The sequence below is a fragment of the Mytilus trossulus genome, chromosome 2 (genome assembly GCF_036588685.1).
Source record: "Mytilus trossulus isolate FHL-02 chromosome 2, PNRI_Mtr1.1.1.hap1, whole genome shotgun sequence".
Lineage (NCBI taxonomy): Eukaryota > Metazoa > Mollusca > Bivalvia > Mytilida > Mytilidae > Mytilus > Mytilus trossulus.
The window spans coordinates 73,172,850-73,200,688 of NC_086374.1; the positions used below are offsets into that span (position 1 = coordinate 73,172,850).

Genomic DNA, 27,839 nt, shown 5'->3' on the forward strand with positions numbered 1-27,839 from the left:
ATTTGTTCTTTAATTTTTCACCAGGACAGCTAGAAGCTCAACGTCTCAAAAGATAAACTATAAAAAAAAAATCAATGCTATTTGGACTTTGTAGAAAAATTGTATCATTGTCAATGAAAGTTATAAAATCAATAATTATTTCATTTTTTTTTTATTTTTGAGACGACCCTTCACATTTTACCTGTCGTAGTCGTTCTCAACTGTAGGTGTCGAGAGATATTGAAAAGGTCTATTAATGACTTCATCGTAAACTAATCGATAGTTAAATGTAATGGGGGTATAATTTTATTGAAGCATAACAAACTATACCTGTACACAAATAAACACATGTTTTCAACTGATTTAAACTGTTATATCATGTGGCTCTTAAAATGTTTGTTTTTACAGACGATCATTTCTATACACATGAATTAGATTGACGAGTAGCGACAATTACTTGTATATAATATCTGATGTTATCCAAATTTGGAGTTTTCTTAATTCTTGTCAAAGTATGCTCATCGATAAATCGTAAGTATAATGTTGCTCAATACTGAACGGTTATTTATAGTCTTTTGGTTTAGCACTAGACACTGTGCATGCCACACCCCTAGCCATGGGTTGGAGATTGAAGCCTAATTATTAAACCCAGACGGTCATATGGCCACAATTACCCATCATCTCCCCCCTTTTTTTCAGAGAAACTTTAGCTATGTCCTCGATTCATTGTATGAAATGATTGTATGGTGCACGTGTCTGTCTTGCAGGGTTCTTCTGACCTTGATCCCCCTTTTCATGGTTCATTGTTAAACGTTAAGCTTGTCAGGTCGGTTCGCTGTTTAGATACTACGAACACAAGGTTAACTAATCTATTATACTTGGTGTATGCAATGATTGTAAAGTGAACATGTCCGTCTGGCAGGAATGGATTCATATGACCTTGACTTCAATTGATCATAACTTATAATAAAGTGTATTTGATGGCGTAAGTAAAATTGTTAATCGACTATTTTCAACAGAAGTTCAATATTGACCAATAAAGCAGGCAAGACATTTCAACGTATGCGCACTTTGTCAGTTTATGAAGTGGCCCTAAGTTGTGATACAAACCATCAGTTTTAACGAATTTAATATACTTTTACCTGGTTTTTTTTCTTCATTAAAATTACACTTTTTCTACAGCATATTTATGAGAAACAATTGTCTGACAATGGAGATCCGCAAACTTGTACGTCTGTTCATTTCTAATATCTATGATAGCAATATATGCCTTATCATCGGGAAAATGTAAAATAGTTCAACGTTTCACCAGTGAAAGTCGTAGGGTCATTATGTGGTTAAAATAAACAATTTCTCTGAAATACAAAACTAAATATTTGTACATTGAACACAAAAATAAATATAGTTGAATGGTATATATAGATCATTTACATCTTAAAAGTAAAACACCACGTGACGGCACTTTTCTGGATAAAACAGTTTTGAATAATGTGTGCCTTTCAGATGATACTTTCAGTAATCAATCAGAAAACAGTTATATTTTAAAATTGTATATTGGAACTCATTTGCTAAGTAGCATGTTGATTGTAATTAGAGCAATTCATAAAACATTTTTTTGTAAAACACTCACATCATTAGCTTCATGATACGATCTTAGAAAAACAATAAAACAGATCATATTTCGTATACTAATTTCATGGCTGACTGATTACTAGAAACCTAGTGTCCATTGCTTCCATGGTTCAACCACTGCGTGAAAAACATTTTGTGTTGTCCTGTGAATTTCAAACTTATAGGGAATAATGTGATATTAACTTTATATATCAAGGGGTATAGTCCATCAGCTGGTAGGGCAACAATTCAGTTCTGTGTTACACCCCAGGGTACCGCAATTATTTTGTATAAATTTAAAAAGGAATATCTGAAGAATATTTTAAGAGGTGTTAGACTTTTGAAAAAGTGTCCAAAAGGGGTTGAAAGGGGACTTATTTATTAAAGGGTATATCAAACCATTTGTTTTGCACATATTTACAAAAAAATGTAAAAATAACCAAGTATTAAGAACTATACTGTTTATTAAATGGAGCACATCCTATCTTATTAAAACGCAGGCTAATTTTTAGTTAATTTTTAAATCGTAGAGGACGAAGAATAAAAGGGGGAGGGTAATTTCCAAAAGTTATGATTTTGAATGAAAAGTAGCATACGTACTAATTTTCTTGATAAAATGGTATATGTTTTCACATTGAAACATAGATAATAAAGTAAATAAAAGCTGTTGAAAAAAATCAAAGGTTAGAAACAAAACAAAGAATCAACGAAAAACACAAACATAAGCAACCAGAAATGCACGATTCTGTCACAAATTTATACATCACATTCATGAAATAACTCACATATCAAAACACACAAAACTGTCAGGGTTTCTAGATTTCTATTTTTTTTTAAATTGAACAATCGAATCACTATATTTTAAGGTCACGCAGAAGGTCAATCCGTAGAATCATCATCATTTTGGTCACCTGCATCTACCGAATTATCATTTCCATCATCTTCGTCGTCATCGTTAGCAATATCAACCTTGTTGAACACATGCACATCTTTTTTTTGCACAACCAGCTTTACATGAACAGCACATCAGAATTATCAAAGCATCTAACGCTGGTTCGTCTAGCAAATTGATACTGATCAAAGCGCTCTAAACAATCCAACCATATAGTTGTTTGGCAACAGACCAGTGTTGTGTTTAAGAGCAGATTTCCAAATCTTCGTCTGAAAGTTGGCTTGTGTAATGTGCTTTAACATTGCATCTTTTGCATTTCAAAACGTTCTGATCTTTATTCATCGATATTTTTAATTGCGTAGCCATATATAGAACAACTCTTCACCAACATATTCAAAGGTTTCAACAAGATGGAGTATACCTTCTGTAAACTCCACATAACGTGTCAAAAAGCCGAATGCTTTACTTATTTTCTTTACCAGACAAAAGTCTTATTGAATCACAACCTGTATTGGCGTGAAATCCTGGCAGTTTTCTACAAACATTCTCACCAAATTTCGCACACATTGATTGCACATTTAATAATCTGCATTTGGTAGATGTATCTGTCAGACTTACAATGTTAGAATTGATATGCAACTGTGAAAATAGTTAGCCAATACTTCCACATCAGTGTCAGAAGGTTTTTTTAACAAGGGAGTCGTAACCTTTGTCAGCCGCGTGTTTTTGCATTAAGAAACATTTTTTTGTCGGCTTCTTCCTGTTAGATTATAAGCTAAAACCATTCTACGCTATTTCATTTGCAACATATATTTTGTGGCACATACTTCCATGTGACACAAATAAATCAATACATTCAAGTGTAAATCTAAAGGATTGTTTACTCTTTTCAAATCCAAAAAATTCAACAAAAGCAACTTTGTTTCCCCCAACTAACAAACATTTCTTCCATTCCCAAGAACACGATTGTGATGGTTTAGAACTAATCGTAATGATTTGCACTCCCAAGGACCTGCCATTCTAATTTCTTTATGAATATTGTGGGATACTTATCAGTGACAAAATCAATGCGGGAGCACTTTTCGAAACTAAAAGGATGGTTTTTAAAATAATAATTGCCAAATCGAAAAAAAAGTGCTTGATGTACAGTAGTTGTCGTTTGTTTATGTAATATATACGTGTTACTCGTTTCTCGTTTTGTTTATATAGATTAGACCGTTGGTTTTCCCGTTTGAATGGTTTTACACTAGTAATCATGGGGCCCTTTATAGCTTGTTGTTCGGTGTGAGCCAAAGCTCCATGTTGAAGGCCGTACTTTAACCTATAATGGTTTACTTTTTAAATTGTTATTTGGATGGAGAGTTGTCTCATTGGCACTCACACCACATCTTCCTATATCTATTGGTATCCTAGTAATGGTTTGAATAAGTGCCATGTCATTAAATATCCACATGCTTTCCTAAGGAATGAGCCTTTTTGAAAAGACCACTCAGGACAGATTTTAATTTTCCATTACATGTGTACCATCAAAGTTTGCAAGAGACATTGGAAGAGGACCTAACTCAAACTGGAGAACCAACTATCTTGTCTGGGCTATGACAAGCAGGCGACATTTTTTTTCATCTGCTCTCAATGTTTTGTTGTTCCTATCAGCCATTAACTGCTTGCCTTTTATTTCCTTTTTTAAAAATGTAAGCAATGATTTTCTTTTGAGTGCTTTGAAGATATCGGTTGACTTTTGAATAAGCCGTTCCGTAATGAAAATTTGTGAAGTAAATTTTCCCTTTTCATACGCGTTTAGAAGGTCGCACATTAATTCCGAAGAAGCAACATAACCCGAGAACAAGCCATATAACTGCTCAGATGTTGTAATGGAATTGGCCAGCTTTGCAGTGTCTGAAACAATTTCAAAACAACAGTTTGGTCTCGCTTCATTCGAGTTTATCTGAGTTCTTTGGGGGCGAATGTTTCAGGGTTAAACATTCCTACCGAATCTCGACATTTTAAGGATATTGAAGCTCTTTCATGTGCATGATTTTAGCAACCAACGTTTATCAGAATCTTTATTTTAAACTGAAACCAACAAAACTAATTTTTTTTTGTATCTCTAAGAAACTTAAGAAAGTAAAAAGTATTGCTAAATCCCACAACTGACTATTTGACGTTCGTTCAAAGCGATGTTTGTCGATTGAATGACTTAACATTCTTAAGTCAATCACTACATAGCTAAAACACAAAATGTTATCAAGCACACCTTTATTGAGTTCGATAGAGTGCACCTTTTCTGAACGCACAAAAAATCCCCTTAATTTGTAATGTTTTCATAAATATTTCGTTTTACATTCACTTTTTAAAATAATTTGTCTCACAAAAACATCTGACAATTAAAAGTTTGTTTTCAGTTGCATTTTTTGATAATTGATAATGCTTATGTGTGAATGCATTGTACATGTTGTATACCGAATCAAAGACGGTAATTTGATGATTTCCGGTATTTCATGAGTATATGCACGTACATATATTTTATAAAATAATTCATATTTTAGACGATATATCAATACTGATAATGATTTAAACATTGCATAAGGATTAATTCTCAAGTTTAATTACCTACAACGTGTAATTGTTTAACGAATTTCTTTATGAAAGGAGAAAATATGCCTTAATTTGAACCCAAAAATTCGGATTGTTTGTAATGTTTTTTAATATTAGTTTTGTATCTGTTTTAGTTGTTTAAACCTATACTTTATTTTTTTTTAATCTCTATATATTAAAAACTTTAATTAAAAATTACTTAGTCTGATTGCTTAATGAGGGGACCATTGGAAGGGACGTTTTTAATCCTCTTTTGGACACTTTTTTTTAGTCTAACACCTTGTATTCTATCAATAAGAAGATGAAGTTGAATTCTATCCAAAAAAAATCGCGGTACCCTGGGGTGTAACACAAACTCCTTAACTAGCGCGCTTTTGAGAACTAGCTGATGGACTAGTACAATCAAAACCACGTGATGGATATACACACACCTGAAGTAACAGTCAAGCAGACCGCTTGAAAGGTAAGTAGTCGTATTGACTTGTTTATATCAATAAAATTTAATAAATAAGGTAGTGCACCGAATGTCGAATACTATCTAGTTTTGAAATACCCAATTATCCTTGCTGGAAAGCGTGCAGCTAATGCTAACACTTCGACACAGTTCTAAAATTTCACCAGATAACTGTGTCGAAGTGTTTGCAATAACTGCACGCTTTCTAGCAAAAACAATTGTGTTTTTTTAAACTACATACTATCCGACATTCGGTGTGCCAACTTATTAATCAAAATTTAATTGAAGGAAATGCAACTACTAACCTTTCAAGCGGCGAGTTCAACTGTAACTTCCGGTGTGTGTATATCCATCACGTGATTTTGATTGTACCCCTTGTATATGTTCACACATGTTCCTTGTAAGGGATACATGGTCGTTAGCATTGGTTCATTTGATCACAACCTTATTTCATTAGTGATCAGGTCAAGTCCGTATCTTATATAATATAAGCAGAAGGTCAACAATACACAGGCACTTGTCTCTAAAAAAAATGTCCTATATACCCTTAAGTTATATTAAGGTATACTAGAACACACCCGCGAAATCGCGGGCATTCAGAGCGTATTTGAAAGGATGTAAAGTGTTGTAGGAAGAATTTTGTAAAAGATTTAATGACTTGAGAATATCAGGAAAAGTATCAAAAGTCATAGGTACTTAGGGACAGGGAAATGTTTTTATTTAACCCTCCTCCTTTGTTTCCAAAATTCCCATTTTTTTTCTATTAATTTCATTATGAACATACATTTAGTGTAATACATGTATTATGAACATTCCAGTCAGGAGCCTGTAATTCAGTGGTTTAGTGATATTTGTTTTTCGTTCATAATTTTGTACATAAATAAGGCTGTTAGTTTTCTCATTTGAATTGGTTTACATTGTCATTTCGGGGCCTATTATATCAGACTATGCAGTATCGGCTTTTGCTTATTGTTGAAGGCCGTAAGGTGACCTTTAAATGTTAATTTCGGTGTCATTTTGGTCTGTTGTGGAGAGCTGTCTCATTGACATTCATACCACATCTTCTTTTTTTTTGTAAAACATTTAGTGACTTGAGAATTTCAGAAAAGGTATTAAAAGTCATAGGTAACATGTTTGGGACAGGATAATTGTTAAAAATCCTTTTTTTTTTGTTTCTTCTCTATTAATTTTAATGACACATGAATAATTTTAGCGCTTATCTGTATATTATGAATATTCATTAAAGGGGAGTCGGGCAGAGGCGGATTTAGCCCCCCCCCCCTTTTTTCTGGAAAATATATAGGGAATCACTGAAGAATGGCCCCTGCGTATGAAAATTTCCGGATCCGCTACTGCGGAGGGGCCCTGATCCCAATATCCTGGGCTTTAAAACATGAAATCCCAAGGTTCTGAATTTATTATACAAATTAAATATCTCGACATCCCGAAATTTGAAAAACGAAATCCTGGACCCCGAAATGGTCAATCCTGAAATTTCGATCTTAAAAACACCCGTTCCAGTCGTCCCGAAAGTGTATTTTCTTTTTCCAGTCAATTTTCAGTTTAATAATTGATCCACAGCGGTCATTGATTAAGACCCTCTCTATTTAATAAACCCTTTGACTGCCGTGGATAGTAAACTTGAAAATGATATCAGACAGAAAATACACTTTATTCGTAGTATATGTATTTGTTTCAAAGTAAAAAGAAAAACGCACACCGGAGGTATAATCTGACTTAAATTTCGTGCAATGACGGATATAAGACAAAAAATACACTGTATTCGTAGTATTAATGCATGTTCAAAGTATACAGAAAAACGCAAACCGGAAGTCTAATTTGACTTAAAATTTCGCCCAATGACGGAAACATATCCGGACGTCTTTTTTCTCGTTTTTCACCCAAAATAACTCAATCTGAATAATCAACTGAATGGATGACAAATGCGATCATGCACTGCACCCATAGGACACAGAGGCATGATGATTAATTTATTGTGGAAAGAAGAGAAGCGACACCCAAAATGAGGTCTTCTCGTTTAATAGTAAAGATAGGAATTTTTTTTTGAGACAAGTGCCTGTGCAACAATATTAGATGTATGAAACTTTGTAACGTGTACATGTCTCTGACTAGTAGATTTCATCTGACATTGACCTCATTTTCATTTATATATGTTACAGTAAATAGGTGAAATTAGGAATTACATGTAATTACTAAAATTTAGGAATTACAGGTAATTCCCGATGCACTTAGTTAATACAAGTAATTCATTAAACGGTAAAAGTTGAGCATTATACAGATAGTTTTTGACCAATTTCAGCAGACATGGTAATCAGAAATGGAATATTCTCCCAAAGCATTATGTTTTAACTTTTTAAAGAAAACTTTGAATTTGAAGAATATTTAGACTTATTGCCTTATAAAGATAAGATAATGTTATGTAGGTTAAGAACTGGAATGAACTGTTATGTGCATTAGCTTGGAGATATAAAAAAAATATGTCTTTTTGTTGTTGTTTTACCAAACACTTTCATTAAAATTAATTTGGCTCGTTTCATTTTCAATTTTTTTTGTCAAAGTATTAACTTTTGTCGCTTTAACAAAGATATAAAAAAATCAAATTTTTTGAACCAACCATTTTATCAGAAAAATTACACTGGTTATATATAGAAGTTTGAACAACACCAATTTTGATCACCGAGAAGCTTAATATTAAAACGTTAGCTGACTTTACAGAGTTATCTCCCTGTAGTGTTAGGTACCACCTTAAATCATTAATACAAATGTGAAATTATAATTCACTGTTAGCAGGCAATCTGATTTTATTTTGTTAAATTAGCCGAGAAACAAGGTTGATGAGTTGTGCACTTGCGAGTGAATATTTTGACCTTCAATTCAACCCTAGCTGAAGATGGGTTATCAATGTATTAAGCTATTAAAATTGTATCAATATATTAAGCTATAAAAATTGTAAGGGTTTTGCAAAACAAATAGTCTCGCCTACTTTTTCTGTTAATCGCAGGCTCAACAAAAATGAGGAAAACATATTAAAATTTTCCTCTAGATACTATCTTTTGACTAGTACTGTAAGAAGCTTCTGTCAAAATTGGGTAAAAATCCAGGATGGTTTATAAAATCTGTTTTAAAAACTTTAACTGTGTATGTAATGTTAACTGGGGAAAAACTAGTCTAATTAGCTATATAAGTGTAACGTGTACATGTACATGTCTTACAGGACTCATCTGACCTTGATCTTATTTTTAAAGTTAAACTTTGATGAAAAGTTTCCATTGTTATGTTTTGTTTTAGAAAATATACACAACAGGTCAACTTTATTTGGGTATTGTATGGAATAATTGAATGGTGAATATTTTGTCTGATAGATTTATTCGGCATTAACCTCATTGTTGGTTTGGTTCATGAGTCAATGTAAAGTATTCATAGTTAGATACTGTTATCAAACTATTAACTCTATGAGCTTTTTGGAATAATTGCAAGGTAAAAACGATGTCTGACAGGGTTCATCTGATCTTGACCTAATTTACATGGATCATTGGTAATGCTGATTTTATTTGAATCGTAAATCAAAACCTTCAAATAACACAATTGCAAACCAACATAAATGCAATCATGATATGTAAAGTAGGACGAGACATATCAGCGTGAGCACTCTTTTTAAAATAAATCATGAATGTTTGCAATTTTAAATTTTTTTTTGTGGGCAAATTTAGGAAGCTTTTAGTGCGCATGAATTCAGATAATCATGGAATAACGTCATACCTATGAAAAGTTTGAATTTCAAACATTGAAGAAATATTGAGCAATCTTGTTCAAGTTAAAGAACTGTGGCTTATCATCATTACCTAAAGGTATGAATAATCTTTGGGATAACCCAAATATTTCGCATATATACTTATGAACTATGTGTAGTCTATCGTAAAAGATAGTATGTTGTTACTTTATCTTAGTACTGTTCTATTGTTGGTACAAGAATCGTCAGCAGTCGAATGTAAGTACCATGAAAGTATTCAACTCAAATAGTATCCAACTTCTTACTAATCTTCCATGATTACATTTTTTTTCTTTTTAATTTTCAGTTAATCTTAATACATCATCTAGTGGGTACTACAATGTCAACTTAAATTTTTTCCGATGGCTTCAAAGTGCTCCTACATATTTCATAGTGGATGGGACACGGTACAACTTAAGCGATAAATCGTTATATAGCAACGCGAGCTATGGTGGGAATGGTGTCGATGAATTTGGATTCTATCAATCAATTAGATATCGATACTATGTCGGAAAGACGATAATCGATTGTTCTATAAATACCTACGATACCGGAAATCATATTGTGTTTGAGCAGGTGAGTATTTTCATCTTACTTTCTATGTTGATATCAAGGATTATGCATCTATGTAATTAATAACTTGATTTTTTTAACAGATATAGTCAGTACAATAAGTGTATACATATGTATTTCCATAAACACTTTCAAATGTTACGGGGTATTCAAAACAACGACAAAATAAAACTCAAAGGCCCCAAGAAAATCTGGATTCTTTCTGGAAAAATGTTTCAAAATCTTCCTGGAAATGTTTGAAATGTTTGAAATTCGACATAACAAAATTTATGGCTTCGAGAAATTTAATTCATGGTCCCTACAGCAAAATGAAAATAACGTTACTTCATTGGTTGGATTTCAATCTTTGTATTAACCAATCACAACATTAAGGTGTATACTTTAACCAAAATATACTAGATATTCGGAAATTGTAAGTTCTGACTGAACAAGGCCGAATTCACTTAAAAACTAATAAGTCATAGTAAACAGGGACGAGATAAGTGAAAACAGTGGGACCAATTAACCGGAATCTCACAGCGAGCACAAGGACACTCCGTCTTCCAAATGAGAGTAGATGGTTAGAGACTGACAATTGAATATCAATGCATATAGTTGTTTGACATGAAGGTTTTTAACGCTCATTTTAGAAATTTGTAACTGGTGTTACGAACTCGAGGCCACAGTCATGTTCTGGAGATTTGCATTGTTATCAACAGACGACAGGGACATTTCCATCATTCTATCTAAAGAAAGGTCAAGTGAAAAACCTTGGTTATCTGAACTTTGGAGGAAGCATGCTTGGTAACAGTGAAGTACAAACGGGACAGTACGTATTTCTGAATTCATTAAGTTCTCATAGATTGCTTTCAGTATTAGTTATCTTTGATTGACAAAGTAATTTGAAGTTGCAAAAATGCCAAAAAAAGTCGAAAGACGAAACAAAACTTGTCTAAAATAAAAAATAAAAAGGGCATACAATCGTTTACTATTTTGATTTGACATAAATATTTACTAGTAGAGGACTTTTAGAAAAATTCGTCAACCCAGTGTCCCGCCTACTTTTGCTGTAAATCGCAGGCTCAACAAAAATGAGAGAACAAAATCAACAAGAATATTGCTCTTGATACTATCTTTTGATTGTAAGAAGCTTCTGTCCAAGTTTGGTAAAAATCAAGGATAGTTTATGAATCTAATTTTATTTTTTTTAAACTTTAACTGCAGACTGTATGTTATGTTAACTGGAAGTCCATTTATAAGTAAAATACAGATTCATAAGTACAAAATATTTACAAAATTTCCTTCTAGATACTAGCTTTTGATCATAAACAAGCTTCTGTCCAAGTTTGGTACAAATAAAAAATAGTACAAGAAAGTTATTAAAATTTCTAAAAATTTAATCACAGAGTGATTGTGATGGTTCCTGGCAGAAAAGGAGTAGGTTCGGTAAGACCCCTTTTTGGCCCCAAAATATAGCAGTTTTACAAAATTGTGATAATGTAATCGTTAAGCCATTTTGTGGAAAGTGGAATGATTCTGCTACATAAATATGGGCTGTTTACAATTTTAGCATTTTAGTAACATTTTAGACGGCATCTGTCTAAATTGAAAGTGGCCGCATTCGTGTTCATTCATGATATTTAAGTATATGTTGTATTTGATGATAATACATAATATATATAAAGGTTGAGGATGAACACGGATGCGGCCACTTTCATTTTTGACAAAAACGATCTGAAAAGTGACGATTTTTGGCAGATTTGATAGATTTTTCATATTTAAGCTTGAATCGGAGCGTTTATGATGACTTAAGCAGTAAAAATCTTTCACAAACACTTATTGAATCAATTGAAATAGCCACTTAAGTGTTTAAAAAGTGTCTAAAATATTTCGTCAGATGAACTTGAAAATTGAGGCCAAAATCGGCCTTACCGGACCTACTACTTTAGGTCAATTTAAAGTAAAATACGGAAAAATGGATTTATCATTTTACAAAATTTACTTCTTGATACTATCTTATGATCATAAACAAGCTTCTGTCCAAGTTTGGTACAAACCCAGGATAGTTTGAAAGAAAGTTATTAAAATTTTAAAAACTCTATCCACAGGCACAGAGTGAATGTAATGTTTTCCCGCAGAAAAACTAAGTCCATTTTATAAGTAAAGTACGGAAAAAAAAGGAATTTTATTTTTACAAAATTTACTTCTGAATACTATCGTATGATCATAAACAAGCTTCTGTCCAAGTTTAGTAGAAATCCAGTATGGTTTAAGAAAGTTATTAAAATTTCAAAAACTTTAACCACAGAGTGAATATTTGTGGACGCCGCCGCCGCCGACGACACTGACGACGACGGAATGTAGGATCGCTTAGTCTCGCTTTTTCGACTTAAGTCGAAGGCTCGACAAAAATGATGATCTTGCTTTTGTAAATTCGGGAAATGTGTTGAAAATCATATCAGTAACCATTCTAAATCGGGAAAAAAAACCTGGTTTTTCAGATGGGATAATACAACAGCAAAGTTAACAGATGGAATGGGAGGTGGACCGATTGCTATCTTTGATGAAATGGGGAATACAGTTATTATATCACCGTTGGATAATTTTATGAGCTCATCGTTCTGGCATGAAGACTATCCTGGAGGACGTATCAATTTCGGTGTTATGGGTGGGGCTAAATCTATTCCAGCCAATTACCGACAACGATTTATATTACTTGCTTCGAGTTCTATCAATCAGGTAAGAAAAAATTCAATTGGTTGGTTGAAATTGGCCTTCTTGATGTCCAGCGGTCAATATTTCTTGCATGTTAAAGACTATAAATTCCAAAGTTAACAACATATTCAATTGTAAGGTCCTGCAATAGAGATCTAATGGGATGAAGGCAGGAAATTTTGACTGCAATTCGAAAACAGGATTTATTTGGATACGGACAGAAACCTTGCAACAGGCCACTTACGTACCCCTTTAAGTGTTGTTTTTACCTTGCAGTTATACGTGGCACTCTCATTATACACGAGGCAAGTGATTTAACGTCACCATTCTGACAAGCATTACATATTTTCACAGATTTCTATTTCTTTTAACACTGGGCGATATGCATACACGTCCAGAAGACAGTAAGTACCAAGCTGAAAAAATAAATAAAAGTATACCACCATACAAAAAGCTTTAAATCGTGATGCTACAGAATTTGTGAATTATATTAAACATATGACGCAACCTTTGAATTATACATAGACAGAAAACAGATGTCACTGAATACCATAAACAAATATAAAAATGCAAAATATATAAATACTGCCTACTTTAATAAAGGATGACGAATATAACTGAAAGCAATCTCATATAACTTTTAAATCTGTTGTATATGGTTGATAAAAAAAATCATGGCTTGCCTTCAGAAACTCAAGTATCACCATTTTACTTCTCTTGCACACAGTTACACCTTATATGAATAAGGAGATGTGCCGGTATGATTGCCAATGAGACACATATCCGAGTTCAAAGTTCAATTGAAGTAGATGTTAGCAATAATAGACAACTGATCGGTCTATAACAATAATGAGAAGGGGAAAAATACCGTATAATCGGCCATAAAAATCCTCGACATGAAAAAAACTATGTTTTCTTTGCACTCCGATAATTTGGTCTATCATATAAATCAATTCTATATTATTATTAACATTCCAAAGGCATTCCAAGAACTTGGCAAAGCCCTTAGGAAAGTATCTGGTGCTGCACCAAAGAAAGAATTTTATCGTCAAAATGATGTTACTCTGAAATACTTGGGATATTGGACTGATAATGGTAATTATAATAGTGCAGAAAGTCGTAGATCTGCATAACTCGTAATTATAATAGTGCAGAAAGTCGTAGATCTGCATAACTCGTAATAGTAGATCTGCATTACTCGTAATTATAATAGTGCAGAAAGTCGTAGATCTGCATAACTCGTAATTATAATAGTGCAGAAAGTCGTAGATCTGCATAACTCGTAATTATAATAGTGTAGATCTTCATAACTCGTAATTATAATAGTACAGAAAGTCGTAGATCTTCATAACTCGTAATTATAATAGTGCAGAAAGTCGTAGATCTTCATAACTCGTAATTATAATAGTGTAGATCTTCATAACTCGTAATTATAATAGTGCAGAAAGTCGTAGATCTTCATAACTCGTAATTATAATAGTGCAGAAAGTCATAGATCTGCATAACTCGTAATTATGATAGTGCAGAAAGTCGTAGATCTTCATAACTCGTAATTATAATAGTGCAGAAAGTCGTAGATCTGCATAACTCGTAATTATAATAGTGCAGAAAGTCGTAGATCTGCATTACTCGTAATTATAATAGTGCAGAAAGTCGTAGATCTGCATAACTCGTAATTTTCATAGTGCAGAAAGTCGTAGATCTTCATAACTCGTAATTATAATAGTGCAGAAAGTTGTAGATCTGCATAACTCGTAATTATAATAGTGTAGATCTTCATAACTCGTAATTATAATAGTGCAGAAAGTCGTAGATCTTCATAACTCGTAATTATAATAGTGCAGAAAGTCATAGATCTGCATAACTCGTAATTATAATAGTGCAGAAAGTCATAGATCTGCATAACTCGTAATTATAATAGTGCAGAAAGTCGTAGATCTGCATAACTCGTAATTATAATAGTGCAGAAAGTCGTAGATCTGCATAACTCGTAATTATAATAGTGCAGAAAGTCGTAGATCTGCATTACTCGTAATTATAATAGTGCAGAAAGTCGTAGATCTGCATAACTCGTAATTATCATAGTGCAGAAAGTCGTAGATCTTCATAACTCGTAATTATAATAGTGCAGAAAGTCGTAGATCTTCATAACTCGTAATTATAACAGTGCAGAAAGTCGTAGATCTGCATAACTCGTAATTATAATAGTGCAGAAAGTCGTAGATCTGCATAACTTGTAATTATAATAGTGCAGTAGGACACAGATCTGCCGAACTTTTATTTTGATAATATTGATTAATTGCTGTTTACTTAACGTCCAGTGGCAAATATTTCGTCCATGTTCAGGACGAGAACGAGTTTAAAACAATAAATACAATAGGTAGGTCTTCTTATAGAGGTCATCCGGGACGGTGGTTGGGGAAGTTTGGACTGACACTGGAAAATGAGGATATACTGGATATGGACATACATTTTGTCTTGCAACAGAACACCTACGGACACCTCAAAGATTTGTTGCAAGGGTTCTTAACGTGAAAAGACTGTGGTATTCTCTTTACACGAGGCATCGGACTTAACTTCCACATTCTGACCTGACATATTGAATAATAACAGCTTAAAATATGCACGACAATATTTTCATTGGTGGATTGGATTGCAGTCATTGAAAAATACTTTTTGTTATTCTTAACTCACTCATTATTTTTGATAAAACAGACTTTTGGACGGATGTAATATATTTGTGTTAATTTTAATGACTTGACACATAGGAAAATGCTTGATCTTATTATTTACTTGGTAATGCCAAAAGAGCGACGAAAGATACCAGAAGGACATTCAAACTAATATGTCGGAAGACAATGCCATGGCTAAAAAGACCAATAGACAAACAATATTACACAAAACACAACGTAAAGAACTATAGACTGAGCAAGATGAACCCCACCAAAAACTGGAAGTTTTCTCCGGTGATCCGGAAGGAGAGCACACCCTGCTCGAAATGTGACATTCGTCAGCATATTCAGCGAAAGCAAAATACTAGCATAAGTTTTTCGTCCAACCATAAAAATAGAAGTGCTTCATATTTAAGATGATGTCGACCTTAGTGAAAACAAATCATTTATTTTATTTATAGGTGCTTACTACTATTACAACACAGAAGCGAATAAGACATACGAACAAACAATGAAAGACGTATTTGATTACGCACGACGTGAAAAGATACCGTACAGGTTTGTGTCAACTATAGCTTAAAATTTATAAGCATATCCAGCTTCAGTTTCAGTAACAGTGAAAAAAAAATCAGACAGAACTTGTAAAATAAATGTTGTTGTAAAAAAATATCCATCGAGTCTTTTCTTATTCAGCATTTTTCATATATACTTTGAAGTAAATTTTACCGTACAGTTGTGGTTTATTTATTATATAATGTATTATATTAATACATTATTTGTTTATATCTCCAGTTAGATTACTGGTGGTATTTATTAAATAATGTAAATTATATTTGTTTATTTACCAGATATCTCCAGTTAGATTCCTGGTGGTATACCAAAGGATCTGGAGAGGGTGTAAAAGATTGGACAGCTAGACCTGATGTCTTCCCTCATGGAATTCAGTATGTTTCTTGGTATCATTTTTATGTTTTATGTTTCGTGAAACAGTTTTATTTAAGTTTCTTTGTATAGTTTTCTATCTCTTGGTACAGTTCTTATATTCATGATATAGTTTTCAATATTTCTTCTTTAATGTTTTATATTTTTCATATTTATGTTTCCTTGTAGGGTGTTGTATGGTTTTTTTTTTGTATTCTGCGTCGTTTGAACTCTAGTGGATAGTTGTTTCATTGACTTATTTCCTTAATTGTATACTGCATTATTACTTTTTTTTAGATCTGTCCACCAGTATACTAGATGGCCAATGGGAGCACATAATAGATATTGGTGAGTGATTAGTTCATCGAGAAAAATGTAAAGTTTACACAAGGATTTGTATACCTTACCATCCAAGTTCATGGTTTACATTTGTTCATCTGTTAAAATAAAATACTCGAGTCTTTCATATAGTATTGCATCGGCATTGGAACAACAACACTGCATCTCCGAATACACCGATTTTTTTCATGCGCCCGGTGATCATGTAGTTGCGGACTAAGACGTGACAATAAGCGTGTTGGTCTAGTATACAAAGTGGAGTTTATATCCATATCATATTACACATATAACATAATCTGGTCCTGATCCTGAATACTACTATGCATTTAACTTGTCACTGGAGGTCAAGCAACCTTCAATCAATTCATCATCCGATTTCCTTTTGATATCGTGGTATTCAAGATTGATGTTCAAAGGAATGGTCCAAACCGTAAAATACATATGTAAAGGACATACATTTTTACATGGCGTACAGCAACTAATGATACGGAAACACTAATCGCATTGACACAAATATAAAAACTAGAGTGTCGCTCACCTTGGTATATGTGAATTAAACAAAGGAAGCAGACAGTTCATGACAAAATTGTGTTTAGGTGATTGTGATGTGTTTGTACATCTTACTTTACTGAAAATTCTTGCTGCTTACAGTTATCTCTATCTATAATGAACTTGTCCGTGTAGTTTCAGTGGAAAATGTTAGTAAAAATATCTCTTTCTATAATAATATTCAAGATAATAACCCAAAACAGCAAACTTTCCTTAAAATTACCAATTTAGGGGCAGCACTCTAACAACGAGTTGTCCCATTCGTCTTAAAATTTCAGGGCAGATAGATCTTGACCAGATAAACAATTTTACCTCTTGTCAGATTTGCTTTAAATGCTTTGGTTTTTGAGTAATAACCAACAACTGCATTTAACCTCCATGTTCTATTTTTAGCTGTGGCGGCCATCTTGGATGGTTGGCCGGGTAAAAAAACACAAACTTTAAACTAGATACATCAATGCTGATTGTGGCCAAGTTTGGATTAATTTGGCCCGGTAGTTTCAGAGGAGAAGATTTTTGTAAAAGACCATGGATATTTACGATAAATGGTTAAAAATTGACTATAAAGGGCAATAACTCCTAAAGGGGTCAACTGACCATTTTGGTTATGTTGACTTATTTAGAAATCTTATTTTGCTGAACATTATTGCTGTTTACAGTTTATCTCCATCTATAATAATATTCAAGATAATAACCAAAAACAGTAAAATTTCCTTAAAATTACCAATTTAGGGGCAGCAACCCAACAATGGGTTGTCTGATTCATTTGAAAATTTCATGGCAGATAGATCTTGACCTGATAAACAATTTTACCCTTGTCAGATTTGCTCTAAATGCTTTGGTTTTTGAGTTATAAGCCAAAAACTGCATTTTACCCCTATGTTCTATTTTTAGCCATGGCGGCCATCTTGGATGATTGGCCGGGTAAAAAAACACTAACTTTAAACTAGATACATCAATGATGATTGTGGCCAAGTTTTGTTTAATTTGGCCCAGTAGTTTCAGAGGAGAAGATTTTTGTAAAAGTTAACGCCGGACGCCGGACGACGGAGGACGACGGACGACGGACGCCAAGTGATGAGAAAAGCTCAATTGGCCCTTCGGGCCCGGTGAACTAAAAATAAAAAGGAAGAGGACAAAGGGACAAACAGCAATCTAATTAAAATATTGATCTCTGATTACGTTATACTACTTTTAGATTGTGACAAACAGTAGTCTATAAAACTATACTAGTATACAGGAACCTAAAGGCGGAGCAACACAGAATAGCAAGCATTAGCTTGGGATCCTGGCTCACCGCTCGACAGCAACACTATAAGATTGGGTCAGGGTAACAGGCTAAGCAAGCAGCTCCTGATTCGGAAGTGATAACTGTTAAAAAAGATTTTTGGAAATAGGACATTTGTTTTTATATAATCTTAATGCATAGATATTATTTGTATATATAGCTATATTTAAAGTGGGACAAAATATAAGACATTAGTATCTATGGTATCATTTTAATATAAACAACGAATTTTAGGTCAGTTGATAATGTGTACGCAAAACAGAATGGAGGAAAATATAATTTTGTGATGGCCCCCTTAGTGGCTGTTCCTAATGATACCGTAAGTTAATGGTATTATTATAGTTAACCCTTAGCAGCGATTTTTGTTTATAATTATGATACATAAGTGAAATCATGTGATCCATTAATTGATTATTTCGCGATAGCACGGTACTCTATTTGGTGTTTTTTTACGATAATATCAGAACGGTACTGTTAGTAAATGTTCCGAACGATACCATTATAAAACGACTATTTATTGGCCTTTAGTACTGTTTCTTGTGATATCGTAATAAAATAACGCATGTTAGCTAGTTCTAATGATTTAGGATCAAATGCAGTACTACAGTAATAAAAACAAATCAATTTAACAATATGCATCTTGAAAGTTGGAAGTTTCTGGTGATGTAAAACCTTGTAGAACTTTGACAGGCTGATTTCTCAGACTGATTCCTAAAATAATCTTTTGAAGAAAATGTTTAAAATCCACCAGTATACATGTAATTGTTTGTTTATACTTTTGAAGTTATATTTCATATGTTATTCTTTGTTTTAACGTCAATGTCTATTTCCAGAGTTTTTGGTATGATTTGATGAAAAATGCTACCAGCTGGGGTCTCAAAATGTATGAACAGGTAATATTTTAGTGTTCGTTAGCTGTCTATTTGTTGGTCATGATTAATTTTCTAATTACCTTAAATTTCTAATAGCCAACTGTTAAAGTGGATATGGTTTTAACAAAATACGTAATTTGGTAACGTTGAAATAATTCTACATATAAAATACAGAGGTGTGGTCTGTTTGCCTATGAAACAACTATTTACAAAAGTGTAAATGAAGTGGATTGAAGCAACTGTATAGGTCACCTTACGGTATTCCAGAAGGTGAAGCAACACTTATATCATATAATTAGCTACAATAGTGATGGCTCCGACATGACAATAAATGAAACAATGCAAGTTAAAAAAAAAACATCGACCTAATTTATGAGTTCGCTTTCGAAGAAATTACTAATTAATAACTCCAATTTATAAACAAATTAAAGTTCTGTCCGCGACAACCTGTCAACTACATTGTTATTTATCAGCATTCAAACCAACCAGAAACGTTATTCAGCTTGTAAATATAAAACAAATACAGATAAACAAAAAGATGCCTCGAAGTCAACATACAGTCTTCAACAAAAGCCATGTGTTTATGACAAATGCCAAGCTCTACGTCGCCCGGTTCTAAAAAAAAATCGAATAAACTGAATACATGAACTCTGGTTGAATCAACTAATCATACCACATCTCCTTATTTTTTGCCTAATGATTGATTATCGATTTAAAAACAGAATACCAGAAAACTGTCCTTCATAATCACGATAACTTAATTGTGATTAATACAATACTTTAAATGCACTGCTCAGCTGGTTCCATCATCAGATGGATCCCCTCTTCTCGTCTGTTTCAAAGGGGTGCGCCGACTGAGTTGATCAGACTCAGTCAGGAACCAGTTAACTCTTCAACTGCTCTTCTTTCTTCTTCCATACCCAACCAGAAGCTTCCTCTGCCTGTCCCCCAACTTTTTCAACCAATCCTTTTCTTACAGGTTCATTTAGTCCTAGGGACCACAAGGCTTTCCAAAATGTTTGAGAAACAAAGCCTCAACAGCCTACCTCTACTTGAAAATACCATGTCCTCCAATTCTTCTCTTGGATGTCTGTTACCAATTCCTAGTACTTGGCAAGCTTCTCTCATGGGCTTCTGCCAGTCTTGTTTCCCATTGTACTGTTAGCTCTACAAGAATGATCTGTCAGCTGATTCTGGACCCAGCACAATGTCAGAGGGTTGTTGTTAAAATCTCTCTTTTAAAGGATGGTCTTTCCCCCAACGTCGGCCTGAATCTCCCAGTCATTTGCTGTTGCTAGAATACCACTGGCTTTGCTTTATGTGTTTCTTGACGACTCTCCACCGCCTTTGATGAAGTTGATGAACTTTGGACCCTTCTCAATCATTGTCTTCTCCCTCCTCTGTGTGTCCAAGACTGCTGTTATTTCTCGAAGGACTTGGTCATGGCGCCATGTGTATCAACCATCCTTCAGAGCTGTCCTGCAAACGACGAAACATATTCTAGGTTTGCTGGCTTATCGCACAACTTACAACTAGTGTCTTCAATCAGTTTCTACATTGTAGGTTTGTGGGTGTTGCATGGTAGTACGTCGTATACTGATCTTAATAAGAAGCTTATCTTCTGCCCGTCCATGCTACACATCTCGTGCCAACTTATCTTTCGTGGCCTTGTCATTTCCCATTTCATATATTGCCCTTATTCCTAACTTTGCAGAGAAATACAAAAGAGAAAAACCAAGCAGGTTTCAAGTTGCATAACCTCCATGTGTCTATGCTTTGATTGAAATCTATTTTGTTTTACATTGTTAAAGGATCTTGAAGTAGTACATAAACTTTAACCTTTTTAGTAGAAATTATTTGTTTTCTCATTTAAAAGGATTGGCTGAATGTTGAGACATTATTATCCAATGACCTGGCAGAAGATCTATCTTTAGGAGAACGATGGTTGACAGAAATGGGAAACGCAGCAGAATTCAACAATATTACTATCCAGTACTGTATGTCCTTGCCTCGACATGGATTGATGAGCACTAAAATTCCAGTAGTTACACAGGTAAGAAGTAACAAACATTGTAAAAACAACGACAACAGAATAACAAAAAAATAGGAATTGGAAAACCGAATGTTGTGCATATACTTATGATTTAGAAAAAAAGTTGATTTTTTGCAGTCAATCTCTTTGTGTTTCAGATGATAGCCTTATTCTTAATTTGATGGGATGGGATTTCCCCTTAGGCCTGGAACATGATCTTATACAAATTTCCGTTTCTTTTATTTTATGATTTGATTATGGATAAAAAAAAGAAAGAAGAAATACCGTTGTAGGACAATGAATGGAATGATTATAAGGAAAACTTCCAACCTTGATTTAAATGCAATCGTGTGTTCCATCAAAGAATACAAATGTTGCAGTTGGACATTGAGATTTACTTCCATCTTCTTCTTGCTTTCAGGAGTAAGTTCATGGGAATTATATTGTAATTTCTAAAAACTGATTGATTATTCGATCTCATAGTTGTGTTGGTATTTGATTACATGTTTTGAGAGTTTCCTGTACATACAGATGCAAAGAATCTAGATTTCCACACATCGAAACGCAAAAATATGCAAACAACACTTTATAAATTTCATGCGTCCGAAGTGCTTTTCTGGTTTTACGTTCAACAGGAACGCTAAAAGACGAAACATTGAAAGCAAAGGATGTATAAAAACCAAAACAGTCTAAGAGTTATATAACCAGAAGGACATGCAATAATCCATTTTAGATCAAATTTACTCCATGGACTTAAAATCCTTTAGTTACTTGATAATTTTTAAATTGATAGAGGAATGATTTAAGAAAGGTTTAATTGTCATAAATCATGTCAATACCACTATATCGTCTAAAATAATGCCCTCGCATAATCAATCATTGTTAACTCTTTTCCGTACAGGCACGTGCTAGTGAGGACTATCATGTTCAAGAAGATCAATGGAAAATAGGTGTATCATCTATGTTTGCATATGCACTTGGATTGGTTCCATCTAAAGACACCTTCTGGACTACAACTGTACAGAACGGCAACCCAAAATACCCAAGTAAGTCACGAATTCACAAAGGACAATAAGAAACGTCTGTCAAATTGGGCTGGATACATTATGGCATATATATATACACGAATTCCGGTCATACATTAAAATCAAATGTAAACTTAGGAGATTGCAATTCTAATGTTGTGGTTGGTCGTTGCCTATGATATTTTTAATAATTAAAATCAGTCAATTGTTAATCAATTATCATTGGTATCGTGTATCTTATATTTAAGTGATATGTATACATTTCTAGAGAAGCAAGAATTATGGCCTGCTTTACAAACAGTAGTTGCTACATTGAGCATGGGTCCAGTTGGTCCGGGTGATATGATTGGAGCTACTAACAAAGATCTTTTAATGAGGTAAGATTTAAGTCTTATCTGAATACTATAAGTAAGTCATTTTGGATTTAGTTTATGAGAGGTGAAATTATACGTTTCAAACTAGCGACAGACATCTGCTACAAAAGGTAACAACTTTTACCATATGTGAAAATCATAGTGATTATTTATATTCTTAATATATGTAAAACCAGTTTCCATTAAAGTATGGGACGGGTTAAAGGTCTCGTTTTTGTTCTGTTCTGATATCTATTAAATTTCCCCTCAGAATTTTCATGACTTATATATATAATTAAAATACTTAAAAAATGTATTACAGATGCTGTAACATGGAAGGTTTAATACTGAAACCATCTAAGCCAGCAACGGCAATGGATCTTCAAATTATAAAGGTAATAATTTCTAAAGTCATTATATCGAAATATGGGATTTTTAAGAAAAAACATTTAAACTCCAAAAGAAATGAACGAAACAGTATCTACATAAAATCATTCGGATTACTTTTTGGTGAAAGAATGTTTAAAATGTACAACTGTGAAGACCTGGTAAATAAAGAATACAATTTCAACTGTTAATTCCACGTTTTTCTGAACTTTGTATAAAGTGCCCCCACCACTAGAACATACGTAGCCAATGTAAATGAACGGACAGTCGCATGTATTATAGAATAGAATCTTACATTGAACTTTGAAAGGACGCTAATATAAACATTTGGTGTGTTGTTGTTTGCCTTGGAAAATTTCACTTTAAATGAATTAATTTGAAAAACTAACATTATAGGCAGCATTCCCAGACTTTAATGGGCCAGACGGTCAAGTTTGGACCTCCATGTCAGAGATATATGGTGACAAAACTACTCAATTTGGCATACTATTAGCTGCTAATATGTCTAAACCATACAAACTTAGAGCCTACCAAACAGAATTCCCGTATCAAGTAAGTAAACGGAATAATTCATTATGAATTTCAATAAAAATCTACTAGATAAAATTGAGAATGGAAATGGGATATGCATCAAAGAATCAACGACCCGACCAAAGAGCAGAAAAACAGCCGAAGGCCAACAATGGTTCTCCAATACAGCGAGAAAATTCCACAACCGTAGACTCCTTAACAAAAATATGTACTAGTTTAGTGATCATGGAACGTCATACTAACTCCGAAAATATATAAAAGAAACTAAAATTAAAAATCATACAAGACTTACATAGGCCAGAGAGTCCATACTTGGGACATGCGCAAAAATGTGTCGGGGTTAAACATGTTTTTTGACATCTCATCCCTCTCCCAATATACCTTCAGCCAATGTAGAAAAAACACACATGTAGGAATACGCACAGTAAAACTCAAGTTTAAAAGAAGTCAGAATATGTGACAAAAGAAACTAAACAAAATGACCATGATGTTTACTTGGATCATCAGCTATGCCATTATTTGCCTCTTCATTTCCATCACAAATGATATCACGATCTGTTTCATCTTCAGTACTAGTACAATCATTGTTTTCCTCAAATTCTTTAAAAGATGAATCAAACTGAAAAAAGGAGGGCAAAATCAAATACATGAATGGGAAGCAAAATTCTGCTAATTTACATAACTTTTAAGGATTAAATACACACACACACATATATATATATATATAAAGTCATGGAATACATATACAAAAATATGCTTCAGGATGCATATGTGTCAATATTAATTATTGTACTGGGTGTACATGTAGGCACTAAAAAAGAGAACCATATGATATATGTGCTTTTCTTATTCTTTCAATTGGGTCGGTGTATGCTATACCGGCTAATAAAAGATGGAGATAAAATTCCCAGGGCAAACGATGATTGAATTCATGTAAATGAAATAACACTTTTTAATTTTTGTACATAGACACCTTTATGGCTTTAAGCATCTGATATTGCCATAGAAATCATATATACACGAAATTATAATAAATTACACCAGTATTGTAACGAAAACTTTTTAATTAATTTCTTAAAAACACTAAAACAAATGATTTATAGACATGTGTATGGTGAACGTCCGACATCTTTTTAAATCAAAATATTTTAAATAGACAATTAGAACTTTTTACATTGTTTAGAAATCACAGCAAATACTTACGTTTGTGGTCTTAAATATCTTGTGATCAAATATTGAAGGCAATGGGTGATCTTTTGTTGGACCTCTCTTCGTTATGAAATGCTCTGAACAAAGCCTTGAACAACTTGTTGGCTTCCATTGTTTGCGACTGACACGGCATTGCCATATAGATTTGTGTCTTCTATTTACAGGAAACCTATGTAAAGTCACAGTATTGTCATTTATGCTTTTGCCACTATAGTTATGGCAATTTGTTGCACAACAGTATAGTTTTCCCATGACTATATCTCGCTATAAACTGACTTTATCCACCGTGCAACCAGTTACGTTTCAGTTTGCCGGTTACCTACCGGAAGCACTTTTACCACTATCTCCTTTCACAGGAGAGTTCCAAATTTCAGGGAAGATAACCTAGTTATCGGAAAGGGCTATAAGTATTTTTCAATGGCATATTAAGTTATAACATTTCTAAATTTAAATGCGGCATCAGTTGTATTGTTCTCATCATTGCCCATAATCAATGACATTCGGGAAAGGGTTCAAATTAATAGAAATTACTAAAACAAACATGCATATGTGCAGTGACACACTCAACTGATAACGGTTGACCAACTCTATAAAGGCAAACATATCCGTGATTAAATATGAGAGTGTTTGTGGTCTAGCTGTCATGTAAATCCATGAATTAAAAATAAGATGGTGTGTAGTTAGTAAACTGTACAAATTCTGACACCATAAGATGGTGATAATGGCATGTAACTGTCAGAAAAAGGAAATGAGATATATGTTTTAGTTAGAGACTGAAATCTTCACGTTTGTCATATATCTTCTTCTAATGCTTATTGACAATTACAGGTCAAGGTATAAACAAGCTTTGGGTTAACTCAGTAATGTGACTTGTCAATAACTTATATCTCAGTATTAAAGATGGGGAAAATATCGTTTTTAAACATTTAATTGATGAGGATATTTCAAAAACTGAAATACATGAAATGACAACGCAAATTCTTTCATTTAAACCATTACACAATTTTTGCTTTTTTCCGATAACAGAAAAAAATCCAAAATGAGGCTGTATATATTCCTGGGACTATAGTAGAGTCCATATTCCTTACAATAAATGTTGTTTTATGTGAATTATGGCAGTTTTGGGAAGAAATATTGTGTAACTACTGTCCAACTTACATTTTCATTACTTCTTTGCAGTTAACATTAGAAGTAAAATAATACTTATAGAAGGCTTTCACAGAGAGTCGAACTATGAAGTGTCATGACAAAACTGCAGTTATTGCAATACTTATGTTTTGTCTACAAATGACTCATCAGTGACGCTAGAATAAACAAAAGTTCACCATTTTGACTGAGAAGCACTCTTCTGACTGTTGTGAGCACTTAAGGACGTTCAAAATTAGTTTTTAAAAATAACAAATAAATGTAGATTTTTGTAATTTTCTGTGTCTGTGTTGTTACGGTTTACACAGAAGACGTTGATTTCATTAACGATTTATACCGTTTTTTTTCTTTTGTCCTTTTCAGTTTTACGACAGCATAGTGTTTCCATACAACAAACCAGAGGCAGGAATGTCTTTCAAAAAATCACCACTTAATCTGAACGGATGCACTAGTGATCAATTCTGTTTGTTTTACCTATCACCAATAATTATTGTGTAAGTTATTTATATATAGAAGGATGTGGTATGAGTGCCAATGAGACAAGTTCAGACAACTCTCCATCCAAGTCAAAATTTATAAAAGTAAACTATTAGAGTTCAAGGTACGGTCATCAACACGGAGCCTTCGCTTACAACGAACAGCAAGCTATAAATTAAGGCCCCAAAAAATTAATAATGTAAAACCATTCAAACGGGAAAACAAACGGTCTAATATATCGAGAAACGAAAAACAATTATGAACCACATCAACAAACGACAACTACTGAACATCAGATTCCTGATTTGTATTTTTGCTAAGGATCTTTAAAACTAGTTGTTGCTTGCATAGTATTTTGTATAAAGACAACTGTACGTAAGGGAAACGTGATCGGAAAGTCTACACATACATTTTCTACTCATTTGATATCCCACCAAATTTATTCTGTAGGTAAAAGATATTAACAAACGTCCAGTGGTCAATTTAAAGCTGTTGGACTGTCACAAAGTAGAACAGAAATATTATGACATATATATGTTAATAGATGCCATAAAGAAAAAAAATACCCCACTGTAAAAGATTGTTAATAATTTCAAAACAAAAATTCTGTATAAAGCATTTTAGAACAAATACTGTTGTCTATCGCTTTAACATATATTTTATTTAAGTCACCTTGTTCATGTATATGCATCTACGAATTACATGCCCTTTTCTTATCGCAGAGGACAACATACCATTGCGATATATGGCGAACATGACAAATTTGTTCCAATGTCTCCCCAACGAGTAACAGATGTTATATATACCGAGGACGATATGGTTCTTCAATTGGTTGGTGTACCATCAGAGAAAGTTGTCCTATCGTATCTGTTGGACGGCGTGCAGAAAAATATCACTACAGTCTTCAGTACTTCTCGAACAGCTCACATCAGCCTCGTTTTAGGAAAGACTAAACATGTGACAATTGCACACCAAAGACCATTTACAGGATCTTTCAATGGATTTGGAAAGAGAGGCGTATGATTGTTGAAATAAATATTAAAATGGAAATTATGAACAAACTAGATAATTTTCTCTTAATTTATGATTTCTTGCAAAATGAAAAAAAAACTGACTTGTATCTTTATGGTTTAATTATTGAAATTTGAATAATGATTTGAAGATTTATTACTTAAGCGTAAGATAACAAATTGTTGCCCCTAAATGCAGTATTTACAATACTTACTAAGCTTGATGACACATTATTATGCAAAACAGAGCAAACTTTAGCTGAATTTAAGAAAAAAAAGACGAAACAACAAACAAAACTACTAAACAAATCCTTTGCAACAACAACACTTCCAGAAAGCTAATCGCCCAGCAAATCTAGCCCCACACAAAAATACCTTAGAAATCTGCTGGTGTTTAGGAATAAACCGTACTTGCTCCGCCAGACGCTGACTGCTCATGC

At 33.4% G+C, this 27,839-nt stretch overlaps 2 protein-coding genes across 2 annotated transcripts; one reads left to right on the forward strand and one right to left on the reverse strand.

Moving 5' to 3' along the window:
- The first annotated feature begins 322 nt into the window (after positions 1 to 322).
- LOC134707959 (uncharacterized) lies at positions 323 to 27,839 on the forward strand. Its single transcript, XM_063568143.1, has 17 exons — positions 323 to 510; positions 9,629 to 9,897; positions 10,524 to 10,702; positions 12,375 to 12,612; positions 13,569 to 13,683; positions 15,722 to 15,818; positions 16,109 to 16,204; positions 16,479 to 16,529; positions 18,592 to 18,676; positions 19,191 to 19,250; positions 21,106 to 21,282; positions 22,163 to 22,307; positions 22,555 to 22,663; positions 22,962 to 23,034; positions 23,423 to 23,578; positions 26,276 to 26,406; positions 27,112 to 27,839. Exons 1-17 carry the CDS (start codon positions 453 to 455, stop codon positions 27,410 to 27,412), a joined length of 2,340 nt encoding a protein of 779 aa, XP_063424213.1. The 5' UTR covers positions 323 to 452; the 3' UTR covers positions 27,413 to 27,839.
- LOC134707960 (peroxynitrite isomerase THAP4-like) lies at positions 24,012 to 25,167 on the reverse strand. Its single transcript, XM_063568144.1, has 2 exons — positions 24,761 to 25,167; positions 24,012 to 24,176 (listed from the first exon to the last, which is right to left on the reverse strand). The coding sequence occupies exons 1-2, from the start codon at positions 25,016 to 25,018 to the stop codon at positions 24,027 to 24,029; spliced, it is 408 nt and encodes a 135-aa protein (XP_063424214.1). The 5' UTR covers positions 25,019 to 25,167; the 3' UTR covers positions 24,012 to 24,026.